The sequence below is a fragment of the Notolepis coatsorum genome, assembly GCF_963971535.1.
Source record: "Notolepis coatsorum genome assembly, chromosome: 2".
Lineage (NCBI taxonomy): Eukaryota > Metazoa > Chordata > Actinopteri > Aulopiformes > Paralepididae > Notolepis > Notolepis coatsorum.
Genome location: NC_140166.1, coordinates 167,406,973 through 167,430,314, shown reverse-complemented (window position 1 = coordinate 167,430,314; position 23,342 = coordinate 167,406,973). Strand labels below are relative to the sequence as shown.

At 43.6% G+C, this 23,342-nt stretch overlaps 1 protein-coding gene across 1 annotated transcript in view; it reads left to right on the top strand.

The window, feature by feature from the left end:
- btbd8 (BTB domain containing 8) overlaps positions 1–23,342 on the top strand; it is an 87,840-nt gene that overhangs the window by 24,928 nt on the left and 39,570 nt on the right. The window contains exons 6-9 of the mRNA XM_084309314.1: positions 11,581–11,670; positions 17,016–17,096; positions 17,526–17,622; positions 18,724–18,821. Of these exons, the coding sequence (XP_084165440.1) occupies positions 11,581–11,670; positions 17,016–17,096; positions 17,526–17,622; positions 18,724–18,821 (366 nt within the window). The remainder of the gene's footprint in view (positions 1–11,580; positions 11,671–17,015; positions 17,097–17,525; positions 17,623–18,723; positions 18,822–23,342) is intronic.

Here is a 23,342-nt window from a genome sequence, read left to right as displayed (position 1 = left end):
CCACCATCACCACCACCACCACCATCATCATCATCATCACCACCACCACCACCAGCTAAGTACCTAGCTTAGCTTCAGCTTAGCCTAACCTGAAAAGAAATAAAGGAAGATGCCGGGACTCGGCTCTCCCACAGAATGTACTAATTGCTTGGAGATGAGAAAGAGGATTGTAGAGCTGGAGGCTCGGGTTTCTACCCTGTACCAAATACAGCAGGATGAGCAACTCATTGACTCTATTTATGAAGCTACTACAAATATAGCCAACAATACCATGATTGAGAACTGGCCTATGCTAGTAACTACAGAACAGCACCACCCAAAAGACGGTCCTTGGCACAACCAAGGAGCTAGACCAAAGCAGTGGATCACCGACAAGGATAAAAGGAGAAATAAACGATCCAGGACCTCACCCCCGGTACCGCCAGGAAATAGTTTCAACCTACTCTCGGAAACACGCATATCAACACCCAAGGCAAAGAGACATAGAAGCGTAGCTAACAACGCTAACGAAGAAAACAGCGAGCGTAACGGAGCTCACGCTAACGACGCTAATAGCAAGAATACCGGAGCTCACGCTAACACTAGCGAAGCAAACAGCTGGCATGCCGGAGCTCACGCTAATGCTAGCGAAGCACACGCTAACGACGAGACGACGAGGAAAACAGAGCCACTAGCGACACGGCTGGCAAACACGACCCAGACCGAGCGAACGGCTAACAGCGAAGAGACTATCATGCGCCGAGAACGTCGCGGTAGCCAACGCCGAAGGTACGGGACCAGCGTTAACATGCCGGCTACTGAGAAGGCTAACGAGGCTTCACCAAGGCCACAGGACTGTGGAAAGAACCGGCAGACTAGGCCTAGCCCAAAAACAAACGGCCCCAAAACTGTTGGAAAGAAAAATGCTAACCTCACAGAAAATAGACTGCATACTGATTGGAGATTCCATAACAAGGTATGTGGAGATGGCAAACACAGAAAATATCTGTCTAGACAATACAACTGTGAAAGAGCTAGCCGAAAAACTTCCAACACTAATCAGACCAGGAATAACAAAAATTGTCATTCACTCTGGATCGTTTGACATCCTGCGAAAGAAGACTGGCACAGAGACTTTGAAAGACGATTTCACACGTTTAATGAACACACTAGACAAACATCAGTCTGTGTACACAAACACTGATGTGTCCATCAGTGGACCAATTGCATGCTTTCGCAGAGGACAGGAAGCATTCAGTCGACTCCTAAATTTTAATTCATGGTTAGGGGCTGCATGTCTCGTACACGGCCTGAAATTCATTGACAACTTCAATGTTTTCTGGAATAACCCAGAACGTTTTCAAAGAAATGGCTTCTTCCCAAATCGCTTAGGTTCAAAGCTCCTATCAGCAAACATGCGTCATGCCTTGATGGCCTCCAAGAATATTAAGCTCACACCAGCACGAGAGATAGTCATGAAGGACACAATCTCACCACGAAGTACAGCACAAGACGTCCCGTCCCCGTCCCCCCCCCCCATATCACACAAGGCCATCTCGTCTGATCAAATGTCCCCGAAAGCACAGTGCAGTCAGTACGGTACAGTATAGCACAATTACCATGCCATCTCTAAAAACATACAAGTAATCATAACTAGCCAATGGCATGGTGAAAAATATACGCCACCAATGCGTTTACCTGCTATTAACCTCAGGGCCATCACGGTCAAACCAAAGCAGACCTCTAAAGAAGTCCAACAAATAAAATTAGCTTTCCTAAATGTCAGATCACTGAATAATAAAACATTCTTAGTAAATGATCTGATTAAAGAAAATAACTTAGATTGCATCTGCCTAGTAGAGACATGGCTAAATAATGACACAGCTACATCAATAATGATAGAAGCTTGTCCACCAGACTATAACTTTTTTCAAATACCCAGAAAAAATAAAAGGGGCGGAGGAGTTGCAGCAATCTTCTCCTCAAAACTCTTGTTTAGAATCACAGAACTAGGCGAGTTCATGTCAATGGAATATCTTGCCATTGAACTAAAAACAGAATCAACTATTATTGTCACAATATACCGCCCGCCTAGACACTCACCAATATTTATACAGGAGCTCTCTGAACTGATCTCACTATGTGTTACCGGATATGATAAGGTGATCCTAAATGGAGACCTGAACATCCATTTTAATAAGAAAACAGACTCCAAAACTATGGAACTAAAAAATCTACTGGATAGCTTTGACCTAATACAGCATATAACAAATGCAACTCACCGGCTTGGGAATACACTAGACTTAGTTATAACAACAACTGGGCTAAGCATAACAAATATCTCAATAACTGAATTACCTCTCTCCGACCATCACTGTATATTTTTTGATACTCAAATAACCCTTACTAAAACAAAAAAAGAAATCATAGTTAAAAAGAGGCTCCTAAACGACAAAGCTGAATCAAAGTTCATTGATCTTATCAGACTACATGAACCACACAATCATGACAGCTCTCTAAATGAAATGGTAGAAAATCTCAATGATGCAATGTCATCTATATTAAATTCTGTCGCCCCATTAAAAACGAAAAAGAAGAAAACTAGAGCCTCGCCCTGGTTAAACTATAATACGGTCAACAAAGAAAAAAGGAAATGTCGTGCAGCGGAGCGAAAATGGAGAAAAACAAAAACCACCATATGCTGTGATATATACAAAGATGCTTTAACTGCTTATAATAAAACCATCCGCTTAGCAAGGAAAGATTACTTCTCTAAAATCATTACAGAAAATGCTGGAAACTCCAGAATCCTCTTTTCCACTATTAATGTACTACTCAACACTGCCCCTACACCTCCTCAGTCATCAACGGTTAAGTGTGAAGAACTTGCACTATTCTTTAACAACAAAATAACCTTGATCAGGGCCAGCATTACTCATGATGGAAATAAAGTTGATTGCGGCAAACCGTGCAATGTAACCATGAGAAGTTTCACATGCATCACATTAGATGTACTCTGCAAAACTGTCTCAGAATGTAACTCCTCCACCTCAGACATTGACCCTATACCTACAGCTTTCTTCAAACGGGTATTTAATAGTGTTTCAAGCCCTGTGCTAGATATCATAAACACTTCCCTTAGGACTGGTATTTTCCCGGATGCCTTTAAAACAGCAGTTGTAAAGCCATTACTAAAAAAACCTAACTTGGATAGTAATGAAATGGCAAATTATCGTCCAATATCCAACCTACCATTCATTAGTAAAGTACTTGAAAAGATAGTTTCAGTTCAAATAAATTCCTTTCTTGAAGAAAACAACATCTTAGAAGAATTTCAGTCAGGATTCAGAAAATATCATAGCACTGAAACTGCCCTCACCAAAATAATCAGTGACCTCAGACTAAACTCTGACGAGAATAAGATCTCCATCCTTATCCTGTTAGATCTCAGTGCAGCATTTGATACAATTGATCACGATATTCTAATCGATCGTCTTGAAAACCATGTCGGTTTCTCAGACCATGTGCTGGGCTGGTTTAAAACATACATCAGAGGGAGGAAATTCTATGTTAAACTAGGAGATCACATGTCTGATATATACGACAACAACTATGGAGTTGCACAAGGGAGTTGCTTAGGTCCTTTACTCTTCTCCCTTTACATGTTACCGCTGGGTGATATCATCAGAGAACATAATGTAGATTTCCATAGCTATGCGGATGATACACAACTGTACATATCTGCTGAACCAAATGATACAGCGATTAGCTCCATTACAGACTGCTTACTGGCAATAAATAAATGGATGAGTAAGAACTTCCTGAAACTAAATGAGAACAAAACTGAAATTCTAATTATCGGCTCCAAAACTAAAAAAGAAACATTAATAAAGAACCTGGGGGGACTAACCCCTTGGATCAAATCTGAGGTCACTAGTCTTGGGGTTATCATAGATTCAGAACTGAACTTCAATTCTCATATTAGCAAAGTGACGAAAACATCGTTCTTCCATCTCAGAAATATAGCAAAAGTACGACCATTTATTAATCAGAACGATGCTGAGAAGCTAATTCATGCATTCATATCTAGCCGGTTAGACTACTGTAATGCACTTTTCACAGGTCTCCCTAAGAAAACCACAGAGAGGCTTCAGCTAATCCAAAACTCTGCAGCCCGACTGCTAACTAGAACCAAAAGGAGAGAGCACATTAGTCCAGTCCTAGCCGCTTTACACTGGCTTCCTGTAACATTTAGAATTGACTTTAAGGTCCTTCTCCTTACATACAAAGCTCTAAATGGACAGGGACCTAGCTACATCGCCAACACTCTAATAAATTACACACCAGCAAGAACACTACGATCATCAGCTGCTGGACTACTAGAGGCTCCCAGAAGCAGTCAAAAGAGGATCGGTAATGCAGCCTTTATCAACTATGCCCCAAAACTATGGAACAAACTACCCCAAAACATCAGGGAAGCCAACTCGCTAGACATCTTTAAAAGACAGCTTAAAACCTATCTCTTTGCTCAGGCATTTCACTGATAGATATCTGCTACCACCTAGTGGCAAGAGGAAACATCAGGGATATCCTGACACAACTTGTATTTATTCTTACCCTGCCTACTCTTTTACACTGCCTATCAAATTCATGTGTCGGTTATTGCACTTTTTACTTCTTACTGATGACTATTTTTAAACTGAATCATTTTAAACTATTCTTATTATTTGCTAGATCCAAATGTGAAACACTGATTATTTATGACTATTTTTAAACTGAATCATTTTATTCTTATTATTTGCTAGATCCAAATGTGAAACACTGTGATTATTTGTTCATGAATTACAGGAGTATTACTGAATAGAGAGCCTATTAGGATGCTAGATCCTAATATGAAACACTGTGATTTGCCATATCTTGCTATGCTCGCTCATGCCTGTATTTTTTATGTCCGTTCTATTTTATAATTTTTTGACTATTTTTAAACTGAATCATTTTAAACTATTTTTACTATTTGTGTTACTGAAAACTGTAAGCGGAGAGCCTATTGGGATGCTAGATCCTAATGTGAAACACTGTGATTCTACCTGTCTATCTTTTTATGCTCGCTTATGCCTGTATTTTTTGCTGTTGTGAAGCACTTTGAACTGCAACCTCTGTATGAAAAGTGCTATACAAATAAAGTTATTATTATTATATTAAAGTTATTATTAAAAGACATAAAAAAAAAAATACAATACCATGGACACCAGAAACGTACATTTTGAAATCCTCTCCACCTCCTCAATGATAAGAAGTGGGCTGAGTACACACCCCTGAGGGGCCCGGGGCTAATGGGCAGGGTGGGGGATGTGTGCTTGCCAATCCTAACATGTTGTGTGCGATTTGTAAGAAAGTCCAAGATCCAATTGCATAGTGTGGTGTTCAGTCCGAGTTTGTGTAGTTTACTGTGAAGCTTGTTGGGTAGAATAGTGTTGAAGGCTGAATTAAAGTCAACAAAAAGGAGTCTACCATATGTGTGCCTGTGCTCTAGATGTTCTAGCAGAGTGTGCAGCACAATGGCAATAGCATCCTCTGTTGACCTGTTCTTCCGGTAGGCAAACTGGTTGTGGTCTAATGATGGCGTATGGAGGCTTTTATGTGTTTCATGACCAGTCTCTCAAAGCATTTTGCGACGATGGGGGTGAGTGCCACAGGTCTGTAGTCGTTCAGGCCTGTGACTTTAGGTTTCTTTGGAACCGGGACTATTGTTGCTGCCTTGAGACATGTGGGAACCCAGGATGAGCCCAGAGACAGGTTGAAGATGGTGGTGAGAACTGGGGATAGTTCAGCCGCACAGTCCTTGAGCACCCGTCCCAGGACTCCATCAGGCCCCGCCGCCTTCCTTGTTGTTTCGTAGACTGAGTCTGACCTCATGAGTGCTCAGGACTATGGTGGAGCCGTCAGAGGGGAGAGGGGGCAACACCGGGTCCTTGTTGTCCCTGTCAAAACGTGCATAAAAGGTGTTTAACTCCTCCACTAGGGGGGGGGCGCTGCCGTTGACAGGGGGGGATGTTCTTCCCTTGTAGTCCGATATAGCCCTGACACCCTCCCATACCTGCCGGGGGTTTGAGGCGCTGTTGAAGTGGGCTTCAATGCGGTTCTTGTATGACAGCTTGGCAGATCTGACTAAATTTTTCAGGTCTGATCTCGCTGCACTGTATACGTTGGTGTCACCTGATCTATGCGCTGCATTCCTGGCTCGTAATAGTGATTTTATATTCTGTGTCATCCAGGGTTTGACATTTGGAAAGACATGGATCTGCTTCCAAGATGTAACAATGTCTACACAGAAAGTGATATAGTCGAGCACTGAGAGAGAGAAAATATCCAGAGACCTACGTGTCAACACTCCCAGGCCACCGAAAATGTCCCAGTCTGTGGTGCTGAAGCAGTCCTGGAGCTTAGGGATGGCGTCCTCAGGCCAAATCCTGACAGACCTGGCTTCGGGTCTGCTGGATCCGATTTTTGGTGTGTACCAAGGGTGCAGGAGGAGCGACACATGATCTGAGAGAACTAGGTGGGGGTACACCGTGGTTCTATAAGCATGGGCTATGTTGGTATAAACCTGATCAAGTGTGTTTCTCCCTCTGGTGGCACATTTCACATTTCGGTGGAAAGAGTGAAGTACAGTCTTTAGGTCGGCATGATTGAAATCCCCCGCCGCAATAAAGATACTGTCGGGATGTGCCGCCACGCATTTGTTTACAGTGTCCTGTAGCCTAGCTAATGCTAGCTTAGCATTGGCGTCCGGGGGTATGTAAACAGCACAGATGTAAACGGAAGAGAATTCTCTCGGTAAGTCAAACGGTCTGCATTTTAGCAGCAAAAATTCCACATCGGGGCAACAATGTTTATCAACCACTGTGACATTGGTACACCACGAGTCATTAATATAGATGCACAGACCTCCTCCTATCTTCTTACCTGAGTCCGCCATTCTATCGGCTCGGTAGGCAGTGCGACCGGCTAGCTCAGTAGCCGAATCCGGGATCGTGCTATCCAGCCAGGTTTCGGTGAAAATTAAGCAGCAGCAGTTGTCCATGTGTTTTTGTGTTGCTAATTCCATTTGTATATCGTTTATCTTGTAGCGGATCGAACGGGCATTCGAGAGGAAGATGGTAGGGAGCGGGGGTTTGAATGGGTTTGTTTTTAGCCTAGCCCATGCACCTCCGCGTTTTCCCCTCTTTTGCAGCCGCTCACAGCGTCTCCTCTTCCGCCTCTCGGCTCCGGGAGTATTGGGTGGTGATTATCTAGCAATCTCCGCTGGAATGGTGAAATCCGCTGGGAGAAGTGCTCCGTTGTTGAGCTCTAGGAGTACATCCCGACTGCCTCACCGTCGGGTGTTGAAAGACGTCACTTGTATGATGAGGGTTCCGCCTCTCTCCCAATGAAACTGTGTGTTTTCGTTCAACCTTCATTTGAACTTGAGAAATCACAGAGGGGTTGGCCCTGGTTTTTAATGATGTCTGGGTGCAACTTAAAAATACACAACCAAAGGACACAAAACGAATAGGGAGACGAACACAACGTCAATAAATTAAATCAAGTACATAGTGAGGCTGAAAGGTTTGAAGTCATGGATTTGAATTGTCCTAGGGCAGGGGTCACCAACCCTTTTTGAAACTGAGCGCTACTTCATGGGTACTGAGTCATACGAAGGGCTACCATTTTGATACACTCTTCTGAAATAACAAATTTGCTCAGTTTGAATTTAGTTATATATTATTATCAATGATAAATGATACTCCTCTTTGTGAAGACACTGATCACATTAATGATTTCTCACTATAATTATCAACAATGACTGAACAAGGTGGGAAACCGATAATATCAATATTCAACACTTTATACACCCAGGCTTGCTGCAGGCAACTCATGTGGTCCTTGGGGGCTACCTGGTGCCCGCGGGCACCGTGTTGGTGATCCCTGTCCTAGGGTTATGAAGCGCTAAAACTTAAATCTGACTTCAGACCATACAAGAAGAGGAGAGAGGCATATTCTTGTTCAGCTGTGTACTGGGTAAAGCTTTTAATTTTTTTAACCACATCTGTAAAAGTCGTTGTTGATGGGGCGCCCCAGTGGCGCACCGCATACTGCGACGCAGACCTACGCGGTCGACCCGGGTTCACCTCCCGCTCCCGGACGGATTTGCAGCATGTCCTCCCCCACATCTTCTCCCGTTCTCCCTCTCCTCTGTCGGTCATGTCTGACCAATAAAGCTGCAAAAACGCTAAAAATAAATCTTAAAAAAAAAAAAAAGTCATTGTTGACTCTGTTCCTGCATAATTGTGACACATTACGACAGACTTGTATCCCCTGTTCCAAGAACCACATGTCAAAACATCCCACGAGCTCCTCTGTCGCCAAACAATAATAATAAGTACTCTATTTTTACTCATCTCCAGACTGCTAATGTCATGTCAGCTATTCTCTTATGACTGCTGTTAGAACATCTGCCAGGTCGTGTCGACCGTTGAAAACCACCACATAATAATCCCTGCTCTGGAGCCTTTCTCTTGTGGTTCCACACAAGTGGAAGTAGTTATCTTTGACCTTTTTCTTCTTTCTTTTTTACAACAGAATCCTCAACTCGACTCGACTTTTGACCGTAATATGGATCTAATAAGCTGGGCTTTTACAGTGATTGATCGCATATTCTCTACAAGGAAGCAGAATGCGGATGACCCATTATGCCCTCTTGGGAGCTATCAGGCGGGATACACCATAAATTCATACGGGACCTGGCTCGCGATATGCTTTTTCCCGCTGGAGATAAACGACGTTGAGGACATATATGTTCTAATTGTCATGCTGCTCGGCCTGGGCTCCGTCAGCTGTTGGATCTGGTACTGCCTGAATCTAATTCGGAAGAAGTTGATTTCCCTGGCCAGGGATTTGGCCGGGATCAAGGAAAACCAAATGGAACTGTTTAAAAAGATCGCTGACCTAAGTACCCTGCGCGGTGATGAACAATTGAGCTCCAAGACCATGTTGGAAAGGGGCGAACTCTACCATGTAGACGAACAGTCGTGCTTGAAGACAATTCTTGAGAGACTTGCTTCTAACCATACAGAGGAACTGTCGCGGTCACAGGCCATTCTGGACATCACGTCGGAAATTAGGGACGTGAAAATTAAGATGCCACCGTACCGTGCTAATAGGGGATACGATGATGGTGACGATGATTAGACAAAATTGACCTGATTCTGACCATATGCGGCATTATCTGCCTCGCTGCATGTAGTATCACCCCCCCCCTCCCCCCTCCCACACCCCCCTTATCCCTTTCTGCTGTGGAACAGACCAAGGCCAGGGTCAACGCGGAGGAGTGACTCTCCAGCGAGGTGATTCTGGGAAGGAGGAGACGAACTGTACTGTCTGGAAGCGATAAGATTGATGAGGCCCCCATCATGTGTCAACAAATGTACATGTCTGTTGAATTTATGCTGTGCCATTGTTACTGTAAAAATGTAATGATTGTGTTGTTGTTAATATTATTAATGAGACGTTGAGCTGTATGTGTGTGTCACGAATTTCCCCAAGGGGATTAATAAAGGAATATCTTACCTTATCTTATCTTATCTTATATGGGAATATGACTTTTCCTTGTGATTAATAAAAACACAAAAAAAACAAATAATGAGTGATTAAAACTTTAAACATCATCCTGCAAATGAGAACCAGATAATGGGAGTGATTAAACTTCAAACCTTCCCTGCTCTGTACCTCCCCCATTCCCCTTAACGATATTACATATTAATTCCAAACACAATTTATTTTATATCTACCCCTTTAAGCCCCCCCCCCCCCCCTCCCCCCCCTTTCCGGTGCATGTTAAAGGCACCACCAACCTTAATACTTGCAAATATCAAAGTTTCATGGTTATACATGCAAAACATGGTGTATATAATAACAATTTTCCCCACTTGACTTGTTATCCCTCCCCTCCCCCTAACCCTCTGCTGCGCAGATGAACCAGCAAGCTTGGTCTACACTTTATGCATCGAGGGGGTGAATTTGCACACCAGTACACAAACATGTTTTTATATGGCCTATCCTATAAACCTTCAACATTTATTTTTGTCAGCAAACCTCTTGATTACATCAATATTGTGCTGCCTGAACAGTATTGTGTTTGTAGGTGAAGTATTTACCTGTCTTGTTTAACAACCAGGAAATGCCCTCGAGAAAATTGTGTTTATTGTAGTTGAAACCTACAATTCAAATCTCTTCGTTACAAGTTTGGAGTTTGTTTATAGTGGTGACTATTACTACTAATGTAATGTGGCCAGACAATCCGTATTGCAGCTTTATATCTGAGGGCAGTATGATAAACCAAATCTCTGGGTTTGAGAGTGGAGGCAGCAGCATCACCATAATTGTAAAACTGACATGAAAACAGCTTCAACAATCCTTTTTCTACCAAACACAGGAAAGCTGGTTCTTTTTCTATACAAAAAGCCAATTAAAGATTGTCAATGGATCCACTGGATATACTTATGTAGTTCATTGCAATAATTTCTTCTGTCTAAATTAAAACAGCATATGCCTTGTTTATTTGCATTCAATACCAATTGAAGACAATACGATTAAGATAAGTGCATCTTGCAGAACATTAAAGCAACGTTGAGGTTTTCAACAGCTGAGTTTACAGAGTCGGTGTAAAAATATAGAATTGTGTCATCTGCATATACATGTACATGACGGCTCAATAAAGAATTAAATCAATAAAATAAAATAAAAGATTGTATTGTATATTCCAGATGTGCACTTCTAGCACAAGCTATCGGACACAGTGATCACTAAATACAATATCAAAAACAGTAATATCCTCACTCCTATTTAGACGAGATCAAATCTATCAAGGTTGACGTTGAAGGATCTTTTAAAATTAGACGTAGTCGGGTCAACAATCAGCTGCGATAGTTTTAGAATACCACATGCTTCTTTCAGATGATCAGATACAGAGAATCAGATACACCAGCCGACCAATTGACCTATCTCAAGCTCCTCCCTCTTTTCTTGATCATCCAATCACAACTGTTGCTTCCAAAGCACGCTTACAAGGTTGCTACTGCTAAAGGCCCTCCCATAGTCGAGCGAGTAGGGGGTATCTGCAGAGCCGCAGAGCCAGGCTGGACGGGTATAAGTGGGTTATTGTTTGTGTAAAACTTTTATTGTGGGGATTGTATTGCATGTATTCTTGTGTTTTTTATTGTATGTTTTTATAATGTCTGTACTGTATGTGGCACCAAGACAAATCCCAATCAACCATGGTTGAAATGGCAATAAAGTTTTCTATTCTATTCTATTCTAAGACGACCATGGTGATCACATGGTTGCTACTGCAAGCTATGGACCAAGCTATGCTTATCAGCAAAAACAAACATGTACTGTAATACAGTCGTCTCCAGGGGCTCTAGTTCGAAAGGCAGCTTTGGTACACACGTACACGCACACTCACACGCACACGGACCAATCGGATGAGATTTTAAATATTAAAATGGAGAGGTGGAACCGACCTGTAGAATGTCTGCTTTGTGTTTTTCTTTTCTTCAGGGCAATCTTATGTGCAAGATCTCAGTACTTCCGAGCCATGCTGAGTGGGAGCTGGATGGAGAGCTCCAGGCAGTGCATCACAATACAGGGGTGAGGATCCTCTGCGTGTGGCCTGAACCGTTTTTCTTTTGGGTCTGTAAAATAAAAAAAATAAAAACACCTCCACTCCAGTCCAACAAGAACACGGTTCACTGTTGCACACAATGCAGTGGAAGTGGGGGCCTATGATGCTGCATTAATAATGCATGCCGTGACACAGACGTGGCTCTGTATGGGGTTTCACTCAACAATAGCATGTGTCTCTAGTACCCAACTCCACACACACACACACACACACACACTCTGACACAGACGCGCACTGATACACACAGCTACCCACAGGCAACGGAATCTCGAATGACTCGCTCAGATTATTTTTTTTTTCTTTTTTTTTTAACACAGAGGTTGCAGTATCTCGTCCTCTGATCGCATGTATGTCTTCTGATCCATCGCCTGCTGAAGTAAATCCCCACCATCACCACCCCCCACCCCCCATACACCCCCCCCCCCCACCATCACCACCCCCCCCCCCCTATCCCCACCATCACCCCCACCACCATCACCACCACCCTGCGTTACCCTTTGAGCGAGACACAGTTAGTGTGGCAGTGAAAGGGTTAACCTGCTGTTGTGTGGCAGTGAAAGGGGTAACCTTCCGTGTATTGTCACAGTGAAAGGGTTAACCGTTTGGTAGTGTGGCAGTGAAAGGGTTAACCTTCTGTAGTGTGGCAGTGAAAGGGTTAAGAGAGGCCTACACTGTCCTCCGGGGGGAAAGACGTGTCACTCGCCTAAGCGCTGCTGCTGATCCGCTACTAACAGGGGGAGGCACGACTGTGTCTGCATGAAGGATGGCTGTGTTGATGCCTAGGAGACTCTTTGACAAGTTGCGCCCCACAGGCTGCAGTCACACGTACTGTAGCGCTTACCCGGTGCTGTTTTTTTTTTTATCCACTTTTTCTCCTCCTATTTTTCTTGTATTTTCCTCTCATCCCAATTTAGTCGTTATGCCAATTCCCCCCTCCCCTTCCTGGTCATTGCGCGCATTTGCCCCCTACTTGCCGGTAGGGTTGGGCACCGAGAACCGGTTCTAATAGGAACCGGTTCCTAACTTCCGGTTCTGGAACATGAAGTAACATATTTGAATTTCGATTCTTAACACATCCACCGCCGGAAACGCTTTAAAACGTTATTGCCCGCCATGCTTTGACCGCCAGACCACGCTGTACAGCGATATTGAGATCAATATTTAATTTTTTCGCCATGGCATTCATAATTCATATATACACCTCCGGCGCTGCAGCTGGACCCTATGGCTCAATACAACGACGGCTCAATACCGCCGTCTGGTGGATGGTCGGGCGAGTTACACTGGTAAACAGGATATGGCTGCTGTGCGTCGATTAAATTCATCCGGCCGTCGGATATTGTCGCAAGGCTCCCGACAGACACTATGTACATAATGGATCGCTTTATAAACTTAATAATCTATATGATTTTGGCGTTTATTGCGACATACAAACCAGAAATGGACCTAGGAGATCGACGTCCTATACCTGGGATCTTTCACCGCCAGTCTCATTGACGCACGGTAAGAGGACGCTGACGCTATTTTCAGCCCAATTGTTTATTCATTTCACTGCAAACCGATCTGATCAATATATCACTCATACTACATAAAGCATTTACTGACGATCACGGAATTATAAACGACCCCCCCCCCCTTTCATCCGCGCATGATGACTCATAACGTATAGGATCATATACAGTTGAATTTTTTAATATAGCATGTATCGGGAATAAACGGCAATTGATAATCTATATATGCGTTTATGCCTATAACTCACGTTCTATGAATTACTGCAGAAAATGATAAAAACATACTTATATTCTAGAAGGTATTTTTGTATGAATCTATGAATGAATAAGTATAACATTCCTACATCCTGAACGATAGATAATCGATGTTGAATGGGCCATAGTAATGTCAATTTAGCAATACAATTTAAAAAGTTATAGCCCTGCAAAGAAGGTGAACATATAGGCTTAGAGTGGTGGCAGACTGGCTATATTGATGGATATAACCAGTGGCAGGGAATGTGTTAATTTCGATTCTTAAAAAAAAAAAAAAAAAATTAACTTTGTTAATCAATACCCTAGTTACAGTACAGCAACCAAATGAAACTGTATCAAGTCAACTGACAATGTGAATAGTATGAAGAAAATAAAAGATTTTTCAAAAAAAAAAAAAGTCTCCTGCGAAATAAGCTGTGACCTGTTTTGACCTGCACCTCAAAGAATCGGAATCGAGAATCGTTTAGAACAGGAATCGAAATGGAGAATCGGAATCGTTCAAATCCAAACGATGCCCAACCCTACTTGCCGGTCTAGGGAGCCCTGAAGTCTATCACATGCTTCCTCCGATACATAGGAGACAGCCAGCAGCCTCTTTTCACCTGGCAGCGAGGACTCTCATTGGGTGAGTGTAACGCGTGGGAGGGCACACTACCTCACCCAGATCCCTTCCTCGCTGTGCAGGTGCCCTGACCGACATGTAGGAGTCGCTGTTTACAACAACCAGATTACCACCCACCGGCTTCCCTCCCGCTGACACTGCCAATTGTGTCAGTATGACGACCGGCCAAGCCGGAGGCACCGCTGACAGCAGGATTCGATACCAGTGTCTCTGCAGTGGTAGACAGACACTTAGTCCGCTGCGCTACCCGGCTGCCTACCCGGTGCTGTTCTTTAGTGTGCGACTTGTTAACAGCGCTGGCGGTTATGAGGTAGAAATGGCTGCATTTGTTTTGATGAGCTGAACGGGGTGCAAATTGCGCTAGTCATGGTTTTCAGCGCTAATTTCACACATTAGATAGGAGAAGAAAAAAAGGTGAATCAGGTAGATTACATTTTTAGAGACTAAAGTACAGAAAAAAGGTACCGTTGGGTACCGGTATCGATTCACAGATACCGGTATCGGTTAAAATGTGAAAGGTAGGGGGGGCAGGTGGCGCACGGAGATTACGTTCGTCACCAACACCGGGAGACACTAGGATTCGCCTGTTCGAATCCAGCTCCCGGCGTTGCTATCAGCTTGTCTGGCCTCTCACACTGATACAATTGGCTGTATCAGGGGGTGGGAAAGCTGAAGGGTGGGTCCTGGGCGTTGTGGACAGCGACCCCTACAGTTCGGTCGGGGCGCCTGCTCAGCGAGGGTTGGAACTGAGGAGAGATAGTGTGGCCTCCCACACGCTACACTCTCCCCGGTGAGAACCCGCGCAGCCAGGTTGGCCTGCCCCAGGCTGCACATGCGTCGGAGGAAAGCATGTGACAGTCTCCGGTCTCCCGGACCAACAGTAGGGGAAAGTACGCAACAACCAGGAAGGGTGGGATTGGAGAAAAATCGGGAAAAAGGAGGGGAAGAAAGATAAAAAAAAAATGTGAAAGGTACCCAACCCTAATGGTCAGTGACCAAAGTTAGCCTGAGATGCAGAGGTGTTTTGCCCCTAAGGAAGATTTCTGTTCTTCCTATCGTTTCTCAATCGGTTTCAGTGATACCGCAAGGGTTGACATTTGAAATTGCAGCCATTAGATACAACCTGAGCGGACTCGCTACACATCACCCATCACCGGCCCCCCATGGGGATTCCTGGGTGTTGCTCAAAGTCCTGTAATTACAAGCTTTGATTTTGATTGAAACATAGTGGTGGGTATTATTTTAAAGGTCCCGTGTTTTGCTATTCCTTTCACTATTTGGGCAATTTTACACAATTCCTGTGAGTCTATGGAACACATCTATAAAAAAAAATATATATATATATTTAAATGCATTGTTTTGTATTTCTAATCAAGTACTCTAAAGCAGCATTTTTCCACTTCAAGATTTCAAGCTGTTTTGGGCTGGGCTCCGCCCATAAGCGCTTTGAGTGACAGTCATCCACACAGCATTATACATACAAGAGAGAGCGAGAGAGAACGAGAGAGAGAGAGGATAGATCGCTCCGTGCGCGCGTGTGCATGTGAGCGGCTCGAGCGATTGTGTGTAAAATGCAGGTGGCGAGAGAGAGAGGGAGAGTCAGGGACAGGGAGACCGCTTCCGCATTATTCCCACTGCTCCGTTGTTGAGCGAATTGTTGATTCTCTCTGTCGGCACCCACGCACGTTAACCCGTTTGAGGAAGTGTCAGTATTTCCACTCGCTCTGTTGTTGAGCGAATGGTTGAGTCAGGCATCCTAGTTAGTTATGCAGATGAGAATTCTTGGACGTCACAGGTACGCGAAATTCAGAATGGCTTAGTTCAGTGGGGGAGGATCTCGTGACATATGAAGTGGACTGATAAACCAAAATTAGAATTAGAGACACAGACCCCATTGATACAACCCCACATTGCTAGAAAACAATGCTAAACACTGGAAAAGGCTATTTATAAGACATGGGACCTTTAACTCTTGTATCACAGATATGTGAAAGATTTGTCCATAAAATGCAAATTATCCTCATAGAGGGCGACTGAAAAATCCCTGTGGGGAAATTGAGCAGTGATTCAGTGTCTTTTTCACAGAAATGGGTGGAGTTGACTTCCCAACTCTATAGGCTGCCTCATCATCATCATTTTTATTTATTCGTACATGGAATTGTTACAGTCCAACAGTGTCTTCAGTACATATAGTTCACTTAATATGATCCACAAAATTCCATGGCCGAAAGGAACAGGAAGAAGAAAACTCTTATTGTACCTGCCCTTACACAGTACACACATACAGTACACTGATATACTGTTCATAGTGCAATGTTTACCAAACCAAACAAAATGTACATACTTATTTTGCAGAAATGAAAACATCAACACAATTAAATTAACATAAATAAATACATTTTGTGTATCTATCAGTTAAATTGCATATTTACTGAGGTTCATTCATTTATACACACACACACACACACACGCACATTTATCTATATATTTATAGTACACTGTTCTATTATATAATGTATTATTCTATATTATACTTCTATATACTATATAATTGTATTATTTTAATTTTATTATACTATAACTAAATCATACTATTTATACTACACTATATTATATTGGTAATTGGCTACGTGAACAGGCAAGACAGATCAGTACATAATTTACATATCAAGATAAACCAATAACCACAATAAAGAAGTCAACTTTGAAAACATCCCATTTACATGACTGTGTTGAATGAATATAAACACAGCCACCAATGTGCAGGTGCTCATCAATGGTCCACCATGATCAGCATCACAAGGACAGACTGAATGGGGATAATTGTGGTTGGTCACGGTTTTAACGTCGGCCTGTAGTCGTCGATTCTGTGACCATATGATTTATTGATTTGTTTATTGTGTCATCATCATGCCGTTTTCAGTTTGGGTCCAGAGGAGATGGAGATTCTGCTTCAGTTCATGTACGGTGCCATAGTGGACCTGCCCCCCAGAGCCAATGCCAGGTATGTGGACAAGCTGTTCAGATCAACGCTGGCTTGGTGTGGGTGATATCCTGGTAGAAATTATACACTGGTAGAAATGTGTAGGTGTGGATTTACCTGGTTAAACCATTAGCTTTGACTACAGACTTAACATCAAGCATTTGTCAAACCAAAACATGACAAAATTGACCGATCTCAAACCACGCCCTCTTTTCTTGATCCTCCAATCACAACTGTTTTGTCAGAGGAAAGCAACATGAGAGAGATTGGAGGATCAAGAAAAGAGGGCAGGGTTTGAGATAGGTCAATCGCACCCTTGAGGCCAATGGCAAGAAATGGGACATTCCCATAGAGCTCTTGTACTCCTAAAATCTTTTTAGATGGTATTATAAGAAAATCAAATCATGATATGACAACTGGCAACCTGTGTCTGTCACCCTTCCCGCCCAGTCAGGTGGTGTTGGCAGCAGACATGCTGGGTCTGCATGGCTTGAAGGATGTGGTAGAGATGGTTCTGACCCGAGACTACTGCCGCTTCTTCCCCAAGGTCAGTCGTGAATAACCTTTAATACCTCAGTGCGTGATCTGCGTGCACAAAACTGTAATTTAATAAGTTCCATTCTAAAACATCTGTAAGGTACACCGCTAATAACTAATCACTGATCTTCCCTAATGACTTTTACTTTCATGCCAGGAATACATTTGTCGAGAGTAGGTGTCGCAATGAGAATAACTTAATTTAGGAATAAAACACATTACATTTTAGTCTCCATTCTTTTTGACGTAAACTTTTCAAAGTGTGATGTTTTTGCTCTCTTCAGATCAGTCCTACTGTATAGTAGGGGTGTAAAGGTACACGTATCCGTACCGAACCGTTTCAGTGTGTACCGTACCGTACCGAACAACTGTGTAGTGTACCGAACGAATACAACGGTATGTTAACCACTAACGACCACCCACCGGGCGCTGTTCTTTTTCACAATCTAATATAATTATTATTATTATTTTTCAAGTCAATTATTAATTTCAATATAGAATATTCGTTGACAGCCCTACAAGTACAATTAGTTACTGCACACTACATCACCCCTGAGTGGAACATGGAAAGCCAAACTTTCCCCCTCACACTGTACCGAAAACCCGTACCGAACCGTGACTTCAAAACTGAGGTACGTACTGAACCGTGGTTTTTGTGTACCGTTACACCCCTACTGTATAGTCTAAGATCTTTGCATTCCCAACACCAAAAAGTGTCAAAACGGAACTTCTGCAGCGTCTGCAGAACAGAGGACGGCAGCTCAAGATAGCAGAATTGTGTTATTTTTCTCGTTTTTCTATCTTTGTACTTGGCTTTTGTATTTGTACCTCGCAGACACGTTCTCAGTCAACAATCCCCTGCTGGTGTGTCAGTTCCACCAGTGCCCTGCTGTGTGTCAGTTCCATTTCTCTTCTCCTCCCACCTCATCATGTGCCTCTTGATAGAACATGACATGCTTCACCCCCTCCAGCAGCAGAGCACCAACAATGATCTCCTCTCCCACGTGTCCCTCTTCAGAGGACCGGCGCTTGACGTAAGCGCTGGTGCAAACGCGCGCCCCTGTTGTTCATTAAAATACGTTTTCCCGCCCCCTCTTCATTTGTTTTGCAGCCTGTCGACGGGGTACAGAAGACAATACTAGAGTGCCTTTCCCTCACCCACGCCCTGGGCCTTCAAAGCCTTCAAAGCCTCCACGCTTTGTGTAAGAGGTGAGTGTGGGTTTGCAGCACTAAGTGAGATGATTCATCACCTACTGTGTGTCAAGAACCAGGTTTTTAAAGTGATGAGGCAGAGGATGACGGCAACGGCCGCTTTCGAAAAGGGAAAAGTACAATTGAATACGTCAGACAAAGAACCATATAACCATTTTACGGTTTCAGAGGAACAACGTATACAAGCTTTATTATATCTGAAGTTGGTGAGTTAGAATGTTGTATGAGGTAGAGGTTGAGCACGTTCTGTCGATGGATCACATTCACAGTATACAAGTGATTTGGATTGATTTTACAACCGCAAATACAAACAAGAGATCCTCGAATTTTGACCAGTCCTGCCCACTTAAAACGCGTAAAAACCCTTAACATCCTTAAAGATATATCAATAGTCTAATCGAAGCTCTTGGCAACAAGCAGATCGTCACAACATTGTCCTTTTGACTCGCAGTATTTACCGAGCTGCATGCTTTTATTGCACAATTTACATTGCAGCAAAATCAAGCATATATGCTGCAGGCAGATATACTGTATAACTACGAGATCGGGGGGATTCCTGCTTTCTAGTGGTAATCCTTTTGATTTTGAGGTACAACTTTCATCATTCGCCTTTCATTCTTTGCCAGCTATGCCTTAAAATGTTGTCACATTGCCATTGATAATAAATTATACCTCATCATCAACAAAAAGCTGGCTGTTGCAAACGGCTCTGCAGCCTATTGTGTTTATATGCCACGTATTCAGAATGTTGTTGGTTCAAAATCCATTTCACATCCTCCGCCACATGTCTCGTCTCCACTGTATAATGTCTAATAAAAACAAATGCCTTAGAAATCATCTAAATATACACACTCACTCACTCACTCACTCACTCACTCACTCACTCACTCACTCACTCACTCACTCACTCTTCAAATTTTAAATATCTTCAACTTCTCCATAAATAACACTTAACTGTCTGGTCATGTTGTCTCACACTGCGGTAAACAGGTTCAGAGAAATGTGTGAATGTAGGTCAGCTGTGAGCTGGTTCTGATGTTGTGGTGTTTGGTGTGTACGTGTGTGTGTGTGTGTGTGTGTGGCAGTGGGGGGGGGGGGCTATTTCACACTGCCTACACCAAGTTTGAGCCTCGTTGCTCGGTGCATCAGTGCATCTCTGATTCATCTCTGACTCAACAGCCAGAGCCTCAGACAGAGAGGCGTGTTTGGAAGAGGGATGTGACAGTAGCCGCATCACTGAAGTAAAGGCAGGGATGCCGCAGAGTTGGGCACAACGACCGTCATAATCGCTTTGTCTCATTTGTTTTCAGATTTCAGAAACTGGCAGATTAATGGGATTGGCCTGTATCACATTACATTCACAGTCTTGCTGGACAGTTCTTCTCACTGCAATAATAATTATCATAATAATAAAATACGCTTGTAGAACGTAGTTTATCTACTAAGGAATGTTGTTTTGACTCCCCTTCCCTCACAGGCTCATACTGTAGCTTCTACAGAGAATTGAGTGTAATGTCTCTGTCTAATAAGGATTTGTTATAAAGGACTAGACACCACCTTGCCTTAATTAAAAGGTGTTTTAGCACAATATTTATATACCTCATCTGTCCTAATCGCGTGAATTTTAAAGGCAACCAGCTCCGCTCTACCGCGGCAGCATTATGCAGCGGTAATTCCCCCTCTTTTAACATCGACGACTAGCTCAACTGGTTCGCCGCCTTGCTGTGGATCCTGCGGTGCATTGGTGACAAGTTCGATTCCCTTCAATTTCCCTTTTTTTTTTTTTTAACATGCATTCTTTCGCATGTTAAGTTTAGGCATTGTTTCAGAGTTGGTTAGGATTAAGGTTAGGCATTGTTTCGGAGTTGGTTAAGGTTAGAAGGGTTAAGTTTAGGCGCTGTTTCGGAGTTGGTTAAGGTTAGAGTTTGTCTTAGAGCATGGCAATATTCTTTCGGAGTTGGTTATGGTTAAGTTTAGGCATTGTTTCGGAGTTGGTTATGGTTAGGGTTAAGGTTAGGCATTGTTTCGGAGTTGGTTAAGGTTAGAAGGGTTAAGTTTAGGCGCTGTTTCGGAGTTGGTTAAGGTTAGAGTTTGTCGCAGAGAATGGCAATAGAATGCAGCCTATTTCCGCACTGCAGCTCTCTCGCGCTGCCGCGGTCACATGGGCGTAGTGGCCAATCAGAGAAATGCTGAACACAAGTTGGTTGCCTAAAATATTCACGTGTCCTAATCAACGAAAAACACCCAAATCCTTCAACAGTGACGGAGGCAAATGGGCGGTACAGGGATAAGGTGGAGCTTCAGTTTGAACAGGCTGATTCCAGGGGTATGTGGCGGGGCCTCCGAACCATGACAGACTACAAAGGCACCCCCCCATGCTGAACACTGATGTCTCCTTGGTAAATGAGCTAAATATTTTCTATGCACGTTTTGAGGCTGTAAATTCCAACAACAGCCTACAGAGAGTACAGCCACTGCCGATGGAGACTCAGTGTTCAGGTTAACAGTGCATGAGGTGAGGAGGACCTTTAAGAAAGTGAATACCAGGAAGGCAGCAGGACTGGACGGCAGCCCCGGATGTCCTAAATGTCTGTGCCGACCAACTGGCCCCGGTATTCACTGACATATTCAACCTGTCCCTAGAACAGTCCATCATCCCTACCTGTTTGAAAAAGTCCACTATTGTCCCTGTACCCAAAAAAGTCCACGCCCACTTGCCTCAATGACTATCGCCCTGTAGCTCTCACCTCCATAGCCATGAAGTGCTTTGAGAAGCTAGTGAAGGGCTACATCTGTTCCTCCCTCCCCAACACCCTAGACCCCCTGCAATTTGCATATCGCCCCAACGCCATAGCCCATGTGCTGCACATGGCACCATCACACCTGGACAAGAGGTTATGTGATAATGCTATTTATTGACTATAGCTCAGCATTCAATACCATAGTCCCCACCAAGCTCGTCGTCAAGCTCAGAGACCTGGGCTTGAACTACGACCTCTGCCAGTGGGTCTTGGACTCCCGGACAGGAAGACCCCAAGTGATTAGAGCAGGAAACTGCACCTCCTCATCCATCACTCTCAACACAGGTGCCCCCCAGGGCTGTGTTCTAAGCCCCCGCCTATACTCGCTTTACATGCATGACTGTGTGGCAAAGCACAACAGCAACACAATCATTATGTTTGCTGACAACACAGCTGTGGTGGGCCTGATCTCTGCAAACGACGAGGGGGCCTACCTGGGAGAGGTAGAGAACCTGGCGCTGTGGTGCCGGGAGAACAGCCTCTCCCTGAACGTCAGCAAAACGAAAGAGATTATTGTGGACTTTAGGAGGCCAGGGACTATAGCCCCCTCAGCATCTACGGGGCACCGGTCGAGAGAGTGAACAGTTTCAAGTACCTCGGAGTCCACATATCCGAGGACTTGACATGAACCAGACACAGTGTAGACAGTGTAGTGAAGAAGGCACGGCAGCGCCTCTACTTCTTTAGGAAGTAGGGAAGGAAGGAAGGTCAAAGTGAGTCAGAAGATCCTTAAGAACTTCTACTCATGCACAATAGAGAGCATCCTGACTGGTAACATCACCTCCTGGTTTCGGAACAGCACCGCACACGACCGCAGCAGACTGCAGAGAGTGGCTCGATCAGCCGAACGCACAATTGGAGGTGGGCTTCCCACTCTCCAGGGCCCTCATTTATCAACAATTCTTAGAAAGTGTTCTATTTTTGTACTTAACACATTCCCTGCCATTGGTTATACCCGTCAATATACCTAGTCTGCCACCACTGTAAGCCTATGGAGATGTTTACCTTCTTTGCAGGGCTATAACTTTTTAAATTGTATTGCTAAATTGACATTACTATGGCCCATTCAACATCGATTATCTATCGTTCAGGATGTAGGAACGTTATACTTTTTCATTCATACATTCATACAAAAATACCTTCTAGAATATAAGTATGTTTTTATCGTTTTCTGCAGTAATTCCTAGAACGTGAGTTATAGGCCTAAACGCATATATAGATTATCGATTGCCGTTTATTTCCTATACACGCTATATTAAAAAATTCAACTGTATATGATCGTATACGTTATGCTTCATCATGCGTGGAGGAAAGGGGGGGAGGGTCATTTATAATTCCCCGATCATCAGTAAATGCTTTATGTAGTATGGGTGGATATATTGATCAGATGGTTTGCAGTGAAATGAATAAACAATTGGGCTGAAAATAACGTTAGTGTCCTCTTACCGTGCGGCAAAGAGACTGGCGGTGAAATATCCCAAGTATAGGACATCGATCGCCTAGGTCCATTTCCGGTTTGTATGTCGCAATAATCACCGAAATCATATAGATTATTAAGTTTATAAAGCGATCCATTATGTACATTGTGTCTGTCGGGAGCCTTGCAACAATGTCTGACGGCCGGATGAATTTAATCGACGCACATCGGCCACTTCCTGTTGTTCCGAGTGTAACTCGCCTGACCATCCACCAGGCGGCGGTATTGAGCCGTCGTTGT